This window comes from Catharus ustulatus, chromosome 15 (assembly GCF_009819885.2).
Source record: "Catharus ustulatus isolate bCatUst1 chromosome 15, bCatUst1.pri.v2, whole genome shotgun sequence".
Lineage (NCBI taxonomy): Eukaryota > Metazoa > Chordata > Aves > Passeriformes > Turdidae > Catharus > Catharus ustulatus.
In genome coordinates this window covers 1,897,871-1,917,268 of record NC_046235.1, presented here as the reverse complement: position 1 = coordinate 1,917,268, position 19,398 = coordinate 1,897,871, and the positions used below count along the sequence as shown (strand labels likewise).

The window sequence follows — 19,398 nt, the reverse complement described above, 5'->3', positions numbered from 1 at the left end:
ACGGCGGCGATCCGGCACGGACGGGCACGGCTCGGATCCGCGTGACAGTGGTGGACGCGAACGACAACGCTCCCGTGTTCAGCCAGACGGAGTACACGGTGCGTGTGCCCGAGGACGTGCCGGTGGGCTCTACCCTCGTCACCGTCACAGCCACGGACGCTGACGACGGTCTGAACGGACAGATGAAATACTCTTTTAAGAAAATCACAGAGAAGGCCTCGCAGATTTTCCACCTGGATGCCGACAAAGGAGCGGTCAGCCTGTTACGTAGCTTGGACTTCGAGGAAGGCACTTCCTACGAAATGGACGTGCAGGCACATGATGGGGGAGGCCTTTCCGATACTGCCAAAGTTGTGGTTACCGTAACAGATGTGAACGACAACGCCCCCGTACTTACAGTGTCATCGGCGCTAAGCGAGATTTCTGAGGACGCCCCGTCAGGGACAGTAGTCGCTCTGTTGCATGCACAGGACCAGGACTCGGGGGCCAACGGGGAGGTGCGCTGCTCACTTGACAAGGACGTCCCATTCCGGCTGGAGAAGTCTTACGAGGACTACTATCGTGTGGTGACAGCGAGAGAGCTGGATCGAGAGCAGGTGTCGGAGTACAACGTGACGGTGCGGGCGGCCGACGGCGGGTCACCGGCGCTGCAGAGCAGCGCGTTGCTTTGTCTGCGGGTGCTGGACGTGAACGACAACGCGCCGGTGTTCGCGGAGGAGCGCTACAGCGCGCGTGTGGCGGAGAACAACGCGGCGGGCGCGCTGGTGCTGACGGTGCGCGCGACGGACGCGGACTGGGGGCAGAACGCGCGCGTGCGGTACCGGCTGGGCGAGGGGCGGGTGCGGGGCGCGCCGCTGTCGTCGTACGTGTCGGTGCAGGCGGAGACGGGCGCGCTGTACGCGCTGCGCTCCTTGGACTACGAGCAGGTGCGCGAGCTGCGGCTGTGGGTGCTGGCGGAGGACGGCGGCGCGCCGGCGCTGAGCAGCAACGTGTCGGTGGAGGTGCAGATCGTGGACGAGAACGACAACGCGCCGCAGGTGCTGTACCCGGCGCCGGCGGCTGCGCTGGGCTCGGGCTCGGGCGGGGCGTGGTCGGGCGTGGAGCTGGCGCCGCGCTGGTCGGAGCCGGGCGCGCTGGTGGCCAAGGTGGTGGCGGTGGACGCGGACGCGGGCCAGAACGCGTGGCTGTCGTACGAGCTGGCCAAGGCGACGGAGCCGGGGCTGTTCCGCGTGGGGCTGCACAGCGGCGAGGTGCGCACGGCGCGCTCGCCGCTGGCCCGCGACGCGGCGCGGCAGAGCCTGGTGGTGGTGGTGAAGGACCACGGGCGGCCGGCGCTGTCGGCCACGGCCACGCTGAGCGTGGTGCTGGCCGAGAGCGTGGCCGAGCTGCTGGCCGAGCTGAGCAGCGCGGCCGACGAGGCGGCGGCGCCGGGCGAGCCGGCCGGGAGCCTGACGCGCTGGCTCGTGCTGGCCGTGGCCGCCGTGTCCTGCCTCTTCCTCGCCTTCCTGCTGCTGCTGCTGGCGCTGCGCCTGCGCCGCTGGCACCGCCAGCAGCTGCTGCCGCCCGCCAGCGGCGCCTTGCGCGGCGTGCCCGTGTCGCACTTCGTGGGCATCGACGGCGTGCGCGCCTTCCTGCAGTCCTACTCGCACGACGTGTCGCTCACGGCCGACTCGCGCAAGAGCCAGCTGCGCTTCTCGGCCAGCGCCAGCTGCTGCGACACCCTCCCGGCCCGGCCACTGCCCGACGAGCCCGCGCCGCTGCTCGGCGACGAGGACCCTGCCGGCGCCGTCCCAGTGGATCCCGTTGCTCCCTCGGTGAGTTTTTGGGACCAATTTTTTTTGTAAGGCTCTTTCTTCTCCTATTCCTTTTGTCTGTATGTTGCGTGTAACATTTGCAGACATTCAAGGCAATGCACTGTTTGTGGGCACGCTCTGTTCCGGTGCTTATTGTTGCGAGTAGGTAGATGCAGGGTCCGCGTTCAGCCTTACGTTGGGAATGGTAGCATAAGGACGGTTGCTCTTGGCTGGAGGTAGGTTCTTTGTGTGTTTATCATGTTGCTTTTAATTTCTTCTCCTGACGTGGGTAATCCTTCTTAGCATTTGGTATTCTCACGGGATGTGTTGCAAGTATATGCAGTGGAATTTCCATTGTTTGCAGGGTCAGGTGTTTCCTCGACAGCACATGTACATGAGCTTATTGGAGTTCTTTTGAAACACCTCGTGGCCCCGTGTAGAAAATCACTTTAAACTTTGAGAATCACCTATCTTTCAAGTTTGCCATGTACAGAAATAGGATGAGTGCTTATTATGGTGACTGGGTGGGTCCTTGTGAGAGACACCTATCTCTTGCGCACTTGAGAGTATTTTATTTTACTTAATAGGGCTCATTTCCTTTGGGTCTCAGTGCTGAGATTGTTCTCAGACAGTGAGAGGTTGTGTGTGCCACTTTTGTTTCACTGGTGACTGGGTGCAGTTCTAGCTGTCTTCTGTATAACGTTGGGGCAGGGTAAAATAAAATTTTTATAGATACACCACTGATAAAAGTCTTCCGTGGTTAAATTCTAAAAGCCAAAAAGATGTAATTACAGTGTAGAAATTGTTTGTCCTGGTTGTTACATGAGACCCACAGCCATGGTTCTTTTCCTTTTCCCTTGTTTACTGTATAAGGAAATTTCATTGAAGAACTGTGGCCATGGGCTTTACTGTGAGCTCTTTTGTGAATTGTGGGGACGTTTTACTCCCCAGAAACCCTTCTTATGTTTCTACTGCCATTGAGAAAATCTTAAACGTCAGGTTATTAAACCTTAGAAGGAAATGCAACACTTCTTCCTAGTAAACGTGCATGGTCTGATGGTGATGGATGTGAAAGATGTTTTGGCCAGGCAGCTGGGGTTTGATTATTTATTCTTGGCAATTAAAAGGGTTAGAGATTAACATGCACGTTTTGAGGGGGAGAGACAAGAGTACTGTGGCCTGAGTGTGGAGGTCTGTTGAAACAGGAGAAACATGATTTGTTCGTTTCACTGTTCAGTGTTCAGCTCTATTGACGTGTAACGTGATTTCCTTCTTCACTGGCAAGTCTGCCGTAATAGGTCTTACTCCAGGCGTGTAGGGAACCCTGGGAGCTTCCGTCTGCGCGTTTGGAGGTCGTTGTTTTTCTTAGGTACATATGGCAAGCGCCGTAAGGGTAATTTTGGGTGGAACCAGCTGTGTATTCATCACCTACTAAGGAGCTGAACTCTGTGCCTGACCTTAGTGCCATCGTCATCAAGAGTCTGTGTTGATCCCCTCTTTTCTGCAGATGTCATCTTATGTCTGGCTCGTTTTAATAAGAAATGGTTTCTAAAGTGTTACTTGAATTCTCATCCTTGTAACGTACACAGGTTGAGAAATGAAATATTTTCCACGGCAATGGTAATCTGTGTGAGGAACTTTTCTTTTGGTGGAGTCTCTTTGGACTAAGGAGAGACTTGTTTGTGAGAAGGTATGTCGGAGACAAAGCCTGTGTGTTTTTGATTCATGGGTTTATTCACGACCTTCTGAAAGATTTCTAAAGGTGTCTTCAATATTTGATATTCCATAAATTGGACTCCAAGGACCAGTTTGTGTGTTCAACATTTCGGTTTTCTGTTTGATGATGTTTTCTATGAATGGTAATTCTCGGGCACAGATGGAAACCTTGCATTCGGAGTAGGAGAGGGACACACTCTTCAAAGAACACATGTGCTGGAGAAAGATGATGTTATCTTTGAGTGATACTTTGATGACTGGTTAAAAGCTGACTGCTGATGTCATTAGCCTTTACAACATTTTAGAATAGGTGAAATTGTTGTGATGAGTGGAAAAATCCGTGTTGTGATCCTTGAGATGTGAGAAGTTGTGAGAAGAACTTTTAATCGTGTCTGTCTCCAAAATTTGCTTTCGTTTTGTGTAATGAGAGAGAGAACTCTGTCTATGGAGCGACAGGGCCAACGACGGAGTTTACTGTGGTATAGTTTGAAACGGATAAAAGAGATGTATAATATTTTTTTTTCCTGGTGGTTAGATGAGGCCTTCACTTGTGTTTTAAAGTTTTCTCCTTTTTTCATGGTCCATAGAACTGACTGTGGCTGGGGTGTGTGGTTTGAAGTTCTGTGTGACCCTCCTGTGTACTCAGTAAAAGACTATTTTATATCTTGTATCTACTACAACTGATAGAATAGCAAATACAGACCTATTCATTGTGGTGGTTTCTAGGAGTGTTTTCTAAAAACCCGACCCAAGCTGAATGCGTCTGAAGCGTTGGAGTGCATTGGGAGTAGGTGGAGAGATTGGCTTTGATCCAGGGAAATGGGTGTGCAAAAGAGGTTTTTTGATAAGTTGTAAGATTTTATGCCTGGTGTCCAGGCCTGTGCCATTTCTCCTCTGTGATCATAGTTTCCCTTTGCTGAAAGTAAATTACCGTCGTCCAGCAATAATGAGCTATACTGCTGGAATAGAGCAGTTTATAATTGCAATGTGAAACATCTCATGACTGGTTCTATGAAAGACACAAAAATGACTTTTCATTTTCCCACTGTCAGGTTCTCCAATATGGAGGCACAAAATAGGGAACGTACATGAATCAGAAAAAAATTATGAGTGTTATTCTGTCTTAGAAGAGAGCTCTAAACATTGCTTTAAGCCGATCCATTTTTCAGATTAATCTATCCCATGTAACGAAAGCAGAATTAGAGACACATGACGATTAAAAGCTTCAGAATAAGTTTTGAATAATACAGTTTATTGCTCTTACATAAGTATTTTAGTAAAAGCAGCTGAGATCCATCCCGTATTGCTCTTCCACGAATACTTAATTATGACTACTCAATGTGATGAAGATCACGACCTAAAATCGCTCGACAGAGAACCTCAGTTAAAAAAGCCTTTGGAATCACAGCAAGTCCCTGCGTCTCCGCTCGCGATTTGGTATCGTGGAGAGCCCCCTGAGCCGGTTCTGGCTCTGAGCCCCGCCCAAAGCCGGGCCCCCTTGAGCGCGGCCATGCGGCGCTGCAGTGTCGCGGCGGCGCCTCCGGGTGTCGCTGTTGGCCGCCGCCGAGCGGCGCTGGAGCCGCCGCCGCCGCAGCGTCCTGCCCCCGCAGGCTGCTCGCTCGCCCGGCGCCGGCCAGAGCGGCAGCGGCACCGCCAGCAGCAGCAGCAGCGGCGGCGGAAAGAGGCGGTGAGAGGCGGCTTGCCGACCTCGCTGAATTTCAGCGGTCTCTTTTATTCTCGGCGACAGTGGCTGAAAGGGAAGCAGGGTAGCGGCAGGAGGCAGGAGCGCGGCGAGCTGTGTCGGCGGCAGAGAATGGCGGTGAGGCGGCGGCAGAGGCTGGGGCCGGGCGGCGGGCGAGCGCTGCTGGGCGCGGTGCTGCTGTGCGTGTGGTGGCGGGCGGCGGCCGAGCGGGTCCGCTACACCATCGCCGAGGAGCTGGGCAGAGGCTCGCTCGTGGGGCCGCTGGCGCGGGACCTGGGGCTGAGCGCGGACGAACTGCCGGCGCGCAAGCTGCGGCTGAGCGAGGAGAAGCAATACTTCACGGTGAATGAGGAGAACGGGAACCTGTACGTGAACGAGAGGCTGGACCGGGAGGAGATGTGCGGGGAGTCGGCGACTTGCTCCGTGAGCTTCGAGGCGCTGGTGCACAATCCCCTGAACGTCTTTCTTGTCACCGTGGCGATCGAGGACGTGAATGACAACGCGCCGCGCTTCCTGCAAGACCAGTTCCAGCTAGAGATCAACGAGTTGACTGCTCCCGGCGCCCGATTTTATTTGGGCATTGCAGAGGACGCGGACGTGGGCAGTAACTCGCTGCAAGGCTATGAGCTGGGGACCAACGAGAACTTCGCGGTGGAGGTGAAGGAGAGTCAGGACGGCAGCAAGTTCGCGGAGCTGGTGTTGCGCCGGGCGTTGGACCGGGAGATAGAGCAGAGTTTTAATCTGGTGCTGACGGCCCTGGATGGCGGAGACCCGCCCCGGACTGGCACCGCCCAGCTCCGGATCAACGTCACCGACGCCAATGATAACCCACCCGTGTTCGCGCAGGACCGGTACCGCGTCAGCCTGCGCGAGGACGCTGCCCCGGGATCGACGGTGCTGAACGTCCTTGCCTCCGATGCTGACGCCGGCACCAACGCCCGCATCACCTATGGCTTCGGGAAAATGCCGGCCAAAGTGATTCAGAAGTTTTTGGTCGACGCAGAGAGGGGAAAAATCACACTGCAGGAGGCTTTGGACTTCGAAGATACACGAACATTCAGCCTCGCTGTGGAGGCGAGGGACGGGGGCGGACTGGTGGCACATTGCAAAGTAGAAGTAGAAGTAGAGGACGTGAATGACAATGCACCAGAGGTGACACTTACATCCGTGTCGAGCCCCCTGCCTGAAGACGCGCCGGTGGGCACTGTGGTGGCTCTCCTGAAAGTTCGGGACAGAGATTCGGGCGAGAACGGTCAGGTGTCGTGCGAGCTGTCGGGCGAGACGCCGCTGTCGATCGTGGCGTTAGCGGGCGGCTCGTACAAGGTGGTGACGGCGAGCGCGCTGGACCGCGAGCAGGCGTCCGAGCACCGCGTGACGGTGGTGGCCCGGGACCGGGGCCGGCCGGTGCTGTCGAGCAGCACGGAGCTGGTGCTGGAGGTGTCGGACGTGAACGACAACGCGCCGGTGTTCGAGGAGGCGGCGTACAGCGCGTACGTGGCGGAGAACAACGCGGCGGGCGCGCTGGTGCTGCGCGTGCAGGCGCGGGACGCGGACGCGGGCGCCAACGGGCGCGTGAGCTACTGGCTGGCGGGCGGCAGCGCGGGCGCGGCGGGCGCGGCGCCGCTGGTGTCGGTGGAGGCGCGGAGCGGCGCGCTGTACGCGCAGCGCTCCTTGGACTACGAGCAGTGCCGCGAGTTCTCGGTGGAGGTGCGGGCGCAGGACGGCGGCGCGCCGGCGCGCAGCTCCACGGCCACGGTGCGCGTCTTCGTGCTGGACCGCAACGACAACGCGCCGCGGGTGCTGTGGCCGGCGGCGGTGGCGGCGCCGGCAGAGGCTGCGGCAGTGGCGCCGTTCGAGGTGGTGCCGCGCTCGGCCGAGGCCGGCTACCTGGTGGCCAAGGTGGTGGCGGTGGACGCGGACGCGGGGCGCAACGCGTGGCTGTCGTACGAGCTGGTGCAGGCGTCGGAGCCGGCGCTGTTCCGCGTGGGGCTGCACAGCGGCGAGGTGCGCACGGCGCGCGCCGTGTCCGAGCGGGACGCGGCCAAGCAGCGGCTGGTGGCCGTGGTGAAGGACCACGGGCAGCCGGCGCTGTCGGCCACGGCCACGCTGCACGTGGTGCTGGCCGAGAGCTTGCAGGAGGCGCTGCCGGAGCTGAGCGAGCGGGCGGCGGGCGCCGAGGCAGCGGCGGCGGCGGCCGAGCTGCAGTTCTACCTGGTGCTGGCGCTGGCGCTGCTGTCGGCGCTGTTCGTGCTGAGCGTGGCGCTGGCCGTGCTGGCGCGGCTGCGCCGGGCCGGGCCGCCCGCCGTGCTGCGCTGCCTGGGCGCGCAGCGCTTCTCGGTGGCCGGCGCCGCCTTCCCGGCCGACTTCTGCGAGGGCACCTTGCCCTACTCCTACAACCTGTGCGTGGCGGCGCCGGCCCGCGCCGTGCCCGAGGCCGCTTGGCCGCCGCCGCCGGTGCCCGTGCTGTCGGCGGAGGAGCTTCTGGGCGCCGATTCCTGCGAGAAGCCGAGTCCGAAGAGCATCGCCGTGATGGAAGACGTGTCCGTAAATCACGACGCACCGCAGGTCTGTGAAGCGTTAGCTCCTTCTCTATATTCGGCTGTGCCGGGTTGTTGACCCTTTAGCCCTCATTTGCTCTATCTGGTGTCAATTGGGACTACTCATCTGTGTGTGCACTTAGCCGCGGTAATTTTTGGTTTCTCCTTGGTATGTGCTTCAGCTGAGTTCCTTTGAGTATAACTTCCTTTTGAAGGAGTAGCCGTGCTTTTCCTTGTTTCCCGGTGTGTGGTAATTGAGTTGCACTTTCCTGTCTCTGTGGCGGATGGAAATGAGGAAAGGTGTATCCTGGCTCCATGAAGATGTGAATGGACTTGGTGCCTCATTAGTCATAGGTTCAACTTCAGCAGAGACGTTTTGTCTTAATCAGTTGAACTCTGTAAAGTAGAATGTGTTTGCAATATTGAAAGCAGATTCTTACTTTAGGGAAGAAGAATGGCTGATTCTGCATTACGCACGGAATTGAGGAGAAAATAGAGAGTACTGATACTTGATGATGGTGCTTTTTTCATTCCAGGTTGATTTGTTCAGAAAGGATGTGCTTGGATCTCTCAAGGCCGTTCGTTAAACTTTGTTTTCTTCCTACTCGATTTAGAAAGCAAACTAATGTGGAAAGTTCCCTTCTCCATACTTAGGGAAGAGATTGTTGCCCATTTTGTGCAGAGGTACTGTAGTGACGCTAGCTGGCTTCCTTTATGAGCCCTAGCTGGCAGTTTCTCTTTGTCTTGCTCTTAGTGATCTTTATTTTGTAAGTCGGTGACAATGATTTCTGTTTTCTGAGATTTTTTTTTCTGTCCACTTGACATAGAGAGTTTGGCGAATTTAGAAGGGTTCGAGTATATCGAGAACAGCAAAGTTTTGCAATTCCGTTTACTAGGATGTGCAACTGAGATACGAAGGGATCACATATCAGGGAGATTGGCCAGACGACGATTTAGGCACTCGAATCAAGTCAGTTTGGACATTAATTTGTGGTCAGCACGGTTTCGAGAGAGCAGCTGTATTATAGTTCTACGGTTCTATAATTCTCTTCTTGAAAACTTATCGTACCATCGCGATTAAGAAATACTTACATTAATATTTCAGTAACGAGATTCAGCGCTTTACACATTGATTTCACCAAAAAATGAAACCTCGAATTACTTGATTAAATGCAAATCTGTATGAACTAAGGAAACACTGAGTTTATCTTAAGAAGGGATATCAAATATTTGAAGGTCTGAAACATTCCTTTGAAAGTATTAGGTGCATCTTTATTTGTTCCTGTAATCAATCCTGCAACAATTAGCCCCCTGAATCTTAGACGCATGCAGTTGTTCTCGTCCCGCTTGTGTAAATGAAGCTGATAGTTCTGTTTTTTCGGGATGCGGTATCTTCACTTTTTCTCGCGTAGAGTCTCTTGTTGGAGATGGTTATAAATAAAAAGGATAAGTACAGGGTAAAATACTTCTACTGTACCACCCCAGCGAGATGCCCATGGACAAGGCATTTCTCAGCACCGCTCGGTGCTGCAGTGCCGAAAGGAGGCTGCGGGCGCCGCTGTTGACCGAGAGGAGCGAGAGGAAGCTCGGAGCGCTGCAGCCCCGCCCGCTGCGGAACGGCTCGATCGGTTTATCGCTCCCTGTCCGACCCTGCGGCCCGATCGTCCCCGCGGTGCTGATCCATTCTTTAGTCAACGGAGGGACCGGCGGCTCCTTCCGCTGCAGAAGCTGAGAGAATTGAGTGGCAGTGGGAGTTGCATCGGCGGTGTTGCGGTGCCGGCGGTGCCGCTGCGGAGATGTGCGCGGCTGGGAGGCGCTGGGGCCGGCGGCAGCGAGCTCTGCTCTGGGCCGTCCTGCTGGCGGCGTGGGAGGCGGCGTGGGGGCAGCTGCGCTACTCGGTGCCCGAGGAGATGCCCAAGGGCTCGTTCGTGGGCGACGTGGCCAAGGACCTGGGCCTGCAGCTGCTGGCGCTACGAGACGGAAGAATCCGCATTGTCTCTGAAGGTAGCACTCAGTATTTCGCTCTGCACGGGAAGACGGGACATTTAGTGACGGCAGAGAGGATCGACAGAGAGCAGCTGTGCGAGCGTGTGCAGCAATGCGTGCTGCGCTGTGAGCTGATAGTGGAAGGACAGATGCAGGTTTACGGAATCCAGGTGGAAATCACAGACATTAACGACAACGCGCCCAGCTTCCGCGAGACTGAAACAAAGGTGAAAATTATCGAAACAACAGCCCCGGGGTCGCGGTTTCCCCTACCAGATGCTCATGACCCTGACTTGGGACGGAATTCCCTGCAGAGCTACGAGCTGAGCGGTGACGAGCACTTCTCGCTGGCCGTGCAGGCGGGCCCCGGCGGCGATCAGCGTCCCGAGCTGGTGCTGGCCAAGGCGCTGGACCGGGAGGAGGCGGCGTTTCACGAGCTGGTGCTGAGGGCGAGTGACGGCGGCGATCCGGCACGGACGGGCACGGCTCGGATCCGCGTGACGGTGCTGGATGCGAACGACAACGCGCCCGTGTTCAGCCAGGCGGAGTACACGGTGCGTCTGCCCGAGGACGTGCCTGTAGGCTCAACTCTTACGACGGTCAGGGCCACGGACGCCGATGAGGGGCTATACGGGGAAATTAAGTATTCATTTAAGAAAATCACGGAGAAATCCTCTCAGACTTTCCGGCTGGACAGCGACACCGGAGCGATCAGTCTATTGCGGAGTCTCGACTTCGAGAAAAGTGACTCTTACGAACTAGAGGTGCAAGCAGATGATGGGGGAGGCCTTTTTCACACAGCGAAAGTTGTGGTCACTGTGACAGACGTCAACGACAACGTGCCAGAAATTTCGGTGAGGTCGGCATTGAGTGAGATCTCGGAAGATGCCCCATCGGGTACTATAGTAGCCCTGCTGCACGTGAGGGACAAGGACTCCGAGCCTAACGGCAAGGTGCGCTGCTCGATCGACGGGGATGTCCCGTTCCGTCTGGAGAAGTCCTATGAAGACTACTACCGTGTGGTGACAGCGAGAGAGCTGGACCGAGAACAGGTGTCGGAGTACAACGTGACAGTACGGGCGGCCGACGGCGGGTCGCCGGCGCTGCAGAGCAGCGCGGTGCTTTGTCTGCGGGTGCTGGACGTGAACGACAACGCGCCGGTGTTCGCGGAGGAGCGCTACAGCGCGCGTGTGGCGGAGAACAACGCGGCGGGCGCGCTGGTGCTGACGGTGCGCGCGACGGACGCGGACTGGGGTCAGAACGCGCGCGTGCGGTACCGGCTGGGCGAGGGGCGGGTGCGGGGCGCGCCGCTGTCGTCGTACGTGTCGGTGCAGGCGGAGACGGGCGCGCTGTACGCGCTGCGCTCCTTGGACTACGAGCAGGTGCGCGAGCTGCGGCTGTGGGTGGTGGCGGAGGACGGCGGCGCGCCGGCGCTGAGCAGCAACGTGTCGGTGGAGGTGCAGATCGTGGACGAGAACGACAACGCGCCGCAGGTGCTGTACCCGGCGCCGGCGGCTGCGCTGGGCTCGGGCTCGGGCGGGGCGTGGTCGGGCGTGGAGCTGGCGCCGCGCTGGTCGGAGCCGGGCGCGCTGGTGGCCAAGGTGGTGGCGGTGGACGCGGACGCGGGCCAGAACGCGTGGCTGTCGTACGAGCTGGCCAAGGCGACGGAGCCGGGGCTGTTCCGCGTGGGGCTGCACAGCGGCGAGGTGCGCACGGCGCGCTCGCCGCTGGCCCGCGACGCGGCGCGGCAGAGCCTGGTGGTGGTGGTGAAGGACCACGGGCGGCCGGCGCTGTCGGCCACGGCCACGCTGAGCGTGGTGCTGGCCGAGAGCGTGGCCGAGCTGCTGGCCGAGATGGGCAGCGCGGCCGACGAGGCAGCGGCGGCGGCGGGCGAGCCGGCCGGGAGCCTGACGCGCTGGCTCGTGCTGGCCGTGGCCGCCGTGTCCTGCCTCTTCCTCGCCTTCCTGCTGCTGCTGCTGGCGCTGCGCCTTCGCCGCTGGCACCGCCAGCAGCTGCTGCCGCCCGCCAGCGGCGCCTTGCGCGGCGTGCCCGTGTCGCACTTCGTGGGCATCGACGGCGTGCGCGCCTTCCTGCAGTCCTACTCGCACGACGTGTCGCTCACGGCCGACTCGCGCAAGAGCCAGCTGCGCTTGTCGGCCAGCGCCAGCTGCTGCGACACCCTCCCGGCCCGGCCACTGCCCGACGAGCCCGCGCCGCTGCTCGGCGACGAGGACCCTGCCGGCGCCAGTCCCGTCGCTCCCACTACTCCCTCGGTGAGTTTCTCCGTCCAGATTTTCTCCACTGCACTTTCTCCTGGTTCTCCTCTTCGCTTTTCTCCGCCGTGATCTCTGACTTGCACAGGAGATTTTCCTTAAAAGCAAGCTTAAGTTTCTTTTGGCGACGTTCTGGAGGGTGCTGCCCCTTTCTGTCGTTCTGTGAAGGGGTCGTTCCTCGGCCTTGTAGTTAGTGAAGAAGGAGGGAGAAGGCTGCTTTTGGGAAGGTCTTTGTTAGTTCGGAAATTTGGGTATCGCTCATCTTCCAGGTAGTCTTCTTCTGTGTCACCTGTGCTGTGTAGAGTCTGTGTTCCTGTTTTTATTAAATCTTGTGAACTGATCTATCAGGTTATTAAGGAATTCACCATTTTAGCAGACTCATGTGTCGTCTCAAGAGCACATGTGCTTGAGTAGGTTGAATGTGTCAAAGAAAATGCTAATGGCTTTGTGTGGAACTTCTGTGCACATTGTTCTGAGCCTTTATCCTTCTGCATGATACATAGTGGTGGTCAGCAGGAAAAGTCATTGCGTCATCCATGCTTTGATCTTTGTCCCCAGGAGATGATTGGGCCGGAACCAAGTGGTCCTTGATGATGTCTGTGTGCCTGTTGTGAAGGTGAGGGATCCTCCTGAAGATGTGACTCTTTGAAAAACCTGTGGTTGTCTGCATGTGGATGAGGAAATGCAGGAAGCAATGGCAGAACTGTTTTTCTTTTTTTTTTTTTTTTTTTTTTTATGGTAGAGCAATATCAGAGGGAGCTGAATGAGCCTTGGCTATAAAATTTTTAGCATGGGAAGAGAATAGCCTGGATGAGAAGGGAGAGATTCAGGGTGCAGCAGGAGATTTAAGTGGCGCTTAGTTCTACCAGTGCCACGATTCCCTGACTCAGTCTCTCTTGGAAGCCTGCTGGGATTTTCCTTTTGGACCTATGAAGTCCCTTCAGAGAATTTCAGGGAACAGGCAAATGTAGCTTCCAGTTTACAGAGAAGTAAAGGTATCTGTGTAGAATTGGTGGTGGGATGAAAAATGATCTGAGGAAGTGGGCCTCCACTGTCACAGGTTTTGTGAATCTATGGGTGAAAGAATACCAGGGATGCTGTGAAGGTTTGGAAATGTGAGTCCTGTGAGTTGTGTGTGAAGGTCTACTGAAAGACTCAGTACGGAAAGACTCCTTCCCCTGTCCAGTTCCTATCTCTAGTATGAAGCAATGTGATGTTCCCAAGTGAGCTGTGAAGGGTTGGGGGGAGTGTTGGGAATGTGGTGTGTGAGGAGGTACTGGTGGAGACCTGGCATGTGTTTTGTTGGTCCTCAGGGCTTTTGCTGGCCTTAGGAAAATGAGTCAGGAGGAGTGTCCTGATTCTTTATTGTGTGGTTTCTCCTCAAATGGCCTAGTTTGGTTCCATATTCATTGCATCAAGAGTGGCAGTCACATATCTTGTGGGAAATCCGTGTACTGAAGAATGGGGATGTTGCCTTTGAGCTGAGGTTTAGATGACTGGGTCTTGGACCGAGCTGGTAATAATTTATGGGTTATCAAACATTTTGCACTTGTTGAAGTAATGGGGAGGAACAGAATAATCTTAGTTGTGATGCTTGGGATCTGAGGAGCTGTGCACACAGCTGTTCTTCTAATCATGTCTGTATGCAAAATTTGCTTTCAGGTTATGTTTGGACAGAGAGAAGTCTGTCTATGCAGAGGGAGGGCCTGTGCTGGAGTTCACTGTGATACAGCTCCGAATGAATGAATGGTGTCTGTTTGTGCCAGTAGTTAGATGAGGCCCACAGCTGTGGTTCCAAGCTTGTTCTTTATCTTACTGTGCAAGGCAATGACTGTGTGGGGTCTGTGTAGTGAACTCCTGTGTATCAATTACAATCGAGTTTTCCGTGTTGTGTGTACACTGCAGTTGCAAAATCTGAAATGTGAGGCCATGATTGATACTCTTCTGATGTTTTCCCAGTCTTGTCTGTGTTGATTATGAGGGTTTTATTTGAGGTTTTTTTTTTTTTTTTTTAAATTTGTTTCGGGTAGCTTTCTTCGCCCGTTTTTTTTGTCGAGGAGTGAAGTTGATCCTCATTGTGCCTGGCAATCCTGCAAATTCCAAATCATATCATTATCCAGGAGGGAGAGAATCTCTCATCCATACCTTGAAGCTGTACATGTAATCATAGAATCATAGAAACACAGAAACATAGAATGATTTGTATTGAAAAGGACCTTAAAGATCATCTCATTCCAATTCCTCTGCCATGGGCAGGGACATCTTCCACCAGACCAGGTTGCTCAGAGCCCCACCCACACTGACCCTGAATTTTTCATTCAACAAATACTATTTCATAAATACATGTTTCCCCAAGGTGTTGTTTTCTGTGTGGCCAATGTATAACCAAACATTTGGTATATGTTAATGGTGAAACTAAAGGCTGTGAATGCAGAGGAGGGTGAGAGCTGAGTTCTGTGCCTGGAAAATCAGTGAATCAGTGTGGGTTTGGCTGAGAAATGGTTTGATTTCATGCTTGAGAAAGAGGCTGATGAGAAGCTGATTAAAACGATGTTTAATAATGGTGCAAGGTGAGCCGGCCACGCAGTAGAAAAGTTGCTGAGGAGGGGAGTCATTCTTCAAATGAGCCCCCCTGTCCTATTCTTTAGTGTAAGACATGAGGCTTCCTTGGAGCATGAGACCTCAGTGACTTCCAGATTCTCTCAGGGATGAATTTTAAGGTCTGAATCAAGGCTTAGAAGACATCACTGCGAGCATCTCTAATGCTTCCTTGCCTTGTCTGATTCATGTGTTGGGTTTTTTGGCAGTTTTTTTCTTTGTTTTCCTTTTCCTTGATTGACTGTGCGTGTGGGTATATTTACTATTATCAACAATCTCTCATTTTCCAGCAATGTCTGGTGGTATTCTCTCTTGTTCCAGTGGGAGTGGAAGGCGGGAGATATGAGAGTGACTCTGTGTTCGGTTGCTGTTGGTAGAAATAGATGGAAATACGACTTCAGCAGATGTTGCATATTTGTGGAAATGAGCCTTTGATAAAGACAGGGAAGAGATTCTCTTTAAGCCAATGGTTTGATGAGCCATTCGCAAGTGGATGACTGCTCATCTTTAGCGTTGTTGTTTATCATTAGTGTGCTTTAGAATCCTTCAGTTCCTTGTTATAATGGTGGTGAGCAAAAGCACCTCACTTGTGGGTGTGGCTGTAGTGCATTATCATCTCATGATAAATGTGACCAATGAGGAGACACAAGCAAAACCTTCCAGTTGCATGACGTAGAAGAAAAAGAAGGCATTGGAGCTCTGTATGTGAGGCTAGAGAAGGACTCGTGCACGCAGCTGAAACAACTTGAATGAGTCAGAAAAGAAAGAGTAGGTTATTTTACTATGTTGGCATAGGGGCTGATTGCATTGCTTTAGGCTTATCTATACCCCAAATTAATTCATCCCAGATAATAAAAGGACAATTCAAGACATGTGACAAAGTACGAGAAAGCTGTGTAAGTCTTCCCTATATTATCGTTTATTGCTGCTGTAGATGTACACTGATTTAGTAAACAGCAGTTAAATTCAATTCTTCAATGCCCTGCCATTGTAATTTGTTTGTGACTCTTGATTGTGCCTTAAAGGAATGCCTTAAAGCATTCGACTGCACATCTCAGATAGAAACACCTTGGAGTCGCATTAAGCCAGGGCTTCTGCCCTCGCTGTTTGCAGTCGGGGAGAGCCCCCTGAGGCGGTGCAGGCGCTGAGCCCCGCCCAAAGCCGGGCCCCCTTGAGCGCGGCCATGCGGCGGCTGCAGTGTCGCGGCGGCGCCTCCGGGTGTCGCTGTTGGCCGCCGCCGAGCGGCGCTGGAGCCGCCGCCGCCGCAGCGTCCTGCCCCCGCAGGCTGCTCGCTCGCCCGGCGCCGGCCAGAGCGGCAGCGGCACCACCAGCAGCAGCAGCGGCGGCGGAAAGAGGCGGTGAGAGGCAGAGAGAGGCGGCTCGCTGACCTCGCTGCCTTTCAGCGGTATCTGTTTTCTCTTGCGAGAGCGGCTGGAAGGGAGGCAGGGCAGCGGCAGGAGGCAGGAGCGCGGCGAGCTGTGTCGGCGGCGGAGAATGGCGGTGAGGCGGCGGCAGAGGCTGGGGCCGGGCGGCGGGCGAGCGCTGCTGGGCGCGGTGCTGCTGTGCGTGTGGTGGCGGGCGGCGGCCGAGCGGGTCCGCTACACCATCGCCGAGGAGCTGGGCAGAGGCTCGCTCGTGGGGCCGCTGGCGCGGGACCTGGGGCTCAGCGCGGACGAGCTGCCGGCGCGCAAGCTGCGACTGAGCGAGGAGAAGCAATACTTCACTGTGAATGAGGAGAACGGGAACCTGTACGTGAACGAGAGGCTGGACCGGGAGGAGATGTGCGGCGCCACTGCGACGTGTTCTGTCAGCTTCGAGGTGCTGGTGCACAACCCACTGAACGTTTTCAACGTCGAGGTAGCCATCGAGGACGTGAATGACAACTCCCCGATCTTTAGGAAGTCCTTTTTGGACCTCGACATTGATGAAATGATCCCTCCTGGTTCTCGTTTCCCTCTGGAGATAGCTCATGATGCTGACGCCGGAAGAAACTCGCTGCTGATTTATCAGCTCACCAACGATCCTTCATTTACACTGGCCGTGACAGAGAACCCCGACGGAAGCAAGCAGCCGGAATTAGTGCTAGAGAGAGCCCTGGACCGAGAGAAGCAGAGCTCCTTTGAGCTGGTGCTGATGGCAGTGGATGGCGGGGACCCCGCGAGATCTGGGACTGTCCAGGTTCGCATTAACGTTACTGATGCCAACGACAACCCGCCCGTGTTCAGCAAAAAAGTCTACGAGGCGAGAGTAGCGGAGAATCTTCCGGCGGGATCTCTGGTGCTGGAAGTGCGTGCCACAGATGCCGACACGGGCTCCAACGGGCGAGTCTCCTACGCCTTCGGCAGCATCCCAGAAAGCATTCGCGCTTTGTTCACTGTCGACAGAAACAGCGGCGAGGTGAGGACGGTTGGTCCGCTCGATTTCGAGGAGAAGAATAAATACGTATTCGGTCTGGAGGCGACGGACGGAGGCGGGTTAACGGCTCACTGCAAGGCTCAAATAGATATCACGGACGAGAACGACAACGTGCCCGAAATTACCATTCTTTCTCTGTCGAGCCCAGTGCCCGAGGATGCCGCGACTGGCACAGTGGTTGCCGTGTTGAAAGTGCGGGACAGAGACTCCGGCGAGAACGGTCAGGTGTCGTGCGAGCTGTCGGGCGAGGCGCCGCTGTCGATTGTGGCGTCGCCGGGCGGCTCGTACAAGGTGGTGACGGCGAGCGCGCTGGACCGCGAGCAGGCGTCCGAGCACCGCGTGACGGTGGTGGCCCGGGACCGGGGCCGGCCGGTGTTGTCGAGCAGCACGGAGCTGGTGCTGGAGGTGTCGGACGTGAACGACAACGCGCCGGTGTTCGAGGAGGCGGCGTACAGCGCGTACGTGGCGGAGAACAACGCGGCGGGCGCGCTGTTGCTGCGCGTGCAGGCGCGGGACGCGGACGCGGGCGCCAACGGGCGCGTGAGCTACTGGCTGGCGGGCGGCAGCGCGGGCGCGGCGGGCGCGGCGCCGCTGGTGTCGGTGGAGGCGCGGAGCGGCGCGCTGTACGCGCAGCGCTCCTTGGACTACGAGCAGTGCCGCGAGTTCTCGGTGGAGGTGCGGGCGCAGGACGGCGGCGCGCCGGCGCGCAGCTCCACGGCCACGGTGCGCGTCTTCGTGCTGGACCGCAACGACAACGCGCCGCGGGTGCTGTGGCCGGCGGCAGTGGCGGCGCCGGGAGAGGCTGCGGCAGTGGCGCCGTTCGAGGTGGTGCCGCGCTCGGCCGAGGCCGGCTACCTGGTGGCCAAGGTGGTGGCGGTGGACGCGGACGCGGGGCGCAACGCGTGGCTGTCGTACGAGCTGGTACAGGCGTCGGAGCCGGCGCTGTTCCGCGTGGGGCTGCACAGCGGCGAGGTGCGCACGGCGCGCGCCGTGTCCGAGCGGGACGCGGCCAAGCAGCGGCTGGTGGCCGTGGTGAAGGACCACGGGCAGCCGGCGCTGTCGGCCACGGCCACGCTGCACGTGGTGCTGGCCGAGAGCTTGCAGGAGGCGCTGCCGGAGCTGAGCGAGCGGGCGGCGGGCGCCGAGGCAGCGGCGGCGGCGGCCGAGCTTCAGTTCTACCTGGTGCTGGCGCTGGCGCTGCTGTCGGCGCTATTCGTGCTGAGCGTGGCGCTGGCCGTGCTGGCGCGTCTGCGCCGGGCCGGGCCACCCGCCGTGCTGCGCTGCCTGGGCGCGCAGCGCTTCTCGGTGGCCGGCGCCGCCTTCCCGGCCGACTTCTGCGAGGGCACCTTGCCCTACTCCTACAACCTGTGCGTGCCGGCGCCGGCCCGCGCCGTGCCCGACGCCGCTTGGCCTCCGCCGCCGGTGCCCGTGCTGTCGGCGGAGGAGCTTCTGGGCGCCGATTCCTGTGAGAAGGCGAACCTGAATACTAGCGCCGTGACGGGAGATGTGCCCGCCGATCCCGACGCACTGCAGGTCTGTAAAGCGAAATCCTTCATTCTGCGCATTTAAGTCACACTGGTGGCACCGAGCTCTTGTGATTTTTCTCTCTCTGTCTGTTGGTAGTTATATTTTTTTGCATGAAGTGAAATATCGCTTCACGTGTGTGTTTTTGCATCAAGTGTTGCGAACGGGCGATTGCTGCCTAATCAGCTGTAAGATTCGTAGGCTCAATGCGAGGTCTTTACCGTTCAACCACTTTATAGTATATTTGATTAATGACAAATTCGGGCTCATCTGAAGGATTTTGTTTTGGAAAATTATGTTTTCCTAATTGTTACTTGCTATTAACGACAGAGGCGGATCTTTATTGTGTAGGATGTGGTGTAATTGGCAGGCTTGGAGAGTTTTCCTTCCCGGTAGTTTTTTATCTAAGGGATGTATTTGGACTAAACACGTTTTTTAGGTGAAGGCTGCTGTAAGAATGCTTAAACTGCTGTCTCGGATTAATTTAGGATTTATAAAAAACACTTTGTGGGAGTTCTAAAGTATCAGAGTGAGTGCAGTTATCCGTATATTGAGTAAAATTGTAATGAAAAAAATGGGAAGTCGTGATTGGAGAACGGGGAGTAATGCAGACATAATCAGAATAGTGTTTAATGTGCAGGTGCAAAATTGCAACGACCGTCCCTGCAGTGCTGGATTCGGTGACCATTGTGAACACGGTGACTGTTCATGAGTAGTTTTTCTATTCTATTACACTATTTTGATCTGCTGAAAGGATGTTCTTCACGCACGAGTCGTGTAGAAACTGTAACGGGTGGTAGAGCTTGTGCTTTCCGACGTAGGCAGTAAAACTCATGATACCCCCGACGAGCTGC

General features: G+C 56.2%; 3 protein-coding genes across 3 annotated transcripts in view; all 3 read left to right on the top strand.

The window, feature by feature from the left end:
* Window positions 1-19,398, top strand: part of LOC117003493 — a 143,898-nt gene that overhangs the window by 56,129 nt on the left and 68,371 nt on the right.
* Window positions 9,301-15,967, top strand: LOC117003488 (protocadherin gamma-A10-like). The gene is made up of 2 exons (XM_033073457.1): window positions 9,301-12,007; window positions 15,767-15,967. Exons 1-2 carry the CDS (start codon window positions 9,545-9,547, stop codon window positions 15,965-15,967), a joined length of 2,664 nt encoding a protein of 887 aa, XP_032929348.1. The 5' UTR covers window positions 9,301-9,544.
* On the top strand, window positions 15,920-18,589 carry LOC117003487 (protocadherin gamma-B5-like). Its single transcript, XM_033073456.1, has one exon. The coding sequence runs from the start codon at window positions 16,100-16,102 to the stop codon at window positions 18,587-18,589; it is 2,490 nt and encodes an 829-aa protein (XP_032929347.1). The 5' UTR covers window positions 15,920-16,099.

Excerpts from the sequence above, each read along its gene's own strand:
- LOC117003487 (XM_033073456.1), top strand. The coding sequence starts at position 16,100 with ATGGCGGTGAGGCGGCGGCAGAGGCTGGGGCCGGGCGGCGGGCGAGCG.
- LOC117003488 (XM_033073457.1), top strand. The coding sequence starts at position 9,545 with ATGTGCGCGGCTGGGAGGCGCTGGGGCCGGCGGCAGCGAGCTCTGCTC. Across the intron at positions 12,008-15,766 it reads TCGCTCCCACTACTCCCTCG|CCGGGCCCCCTTGAGCGCGG; the intron begins GTGAGTTTCTCC and ends CCCCGCCCAAAG.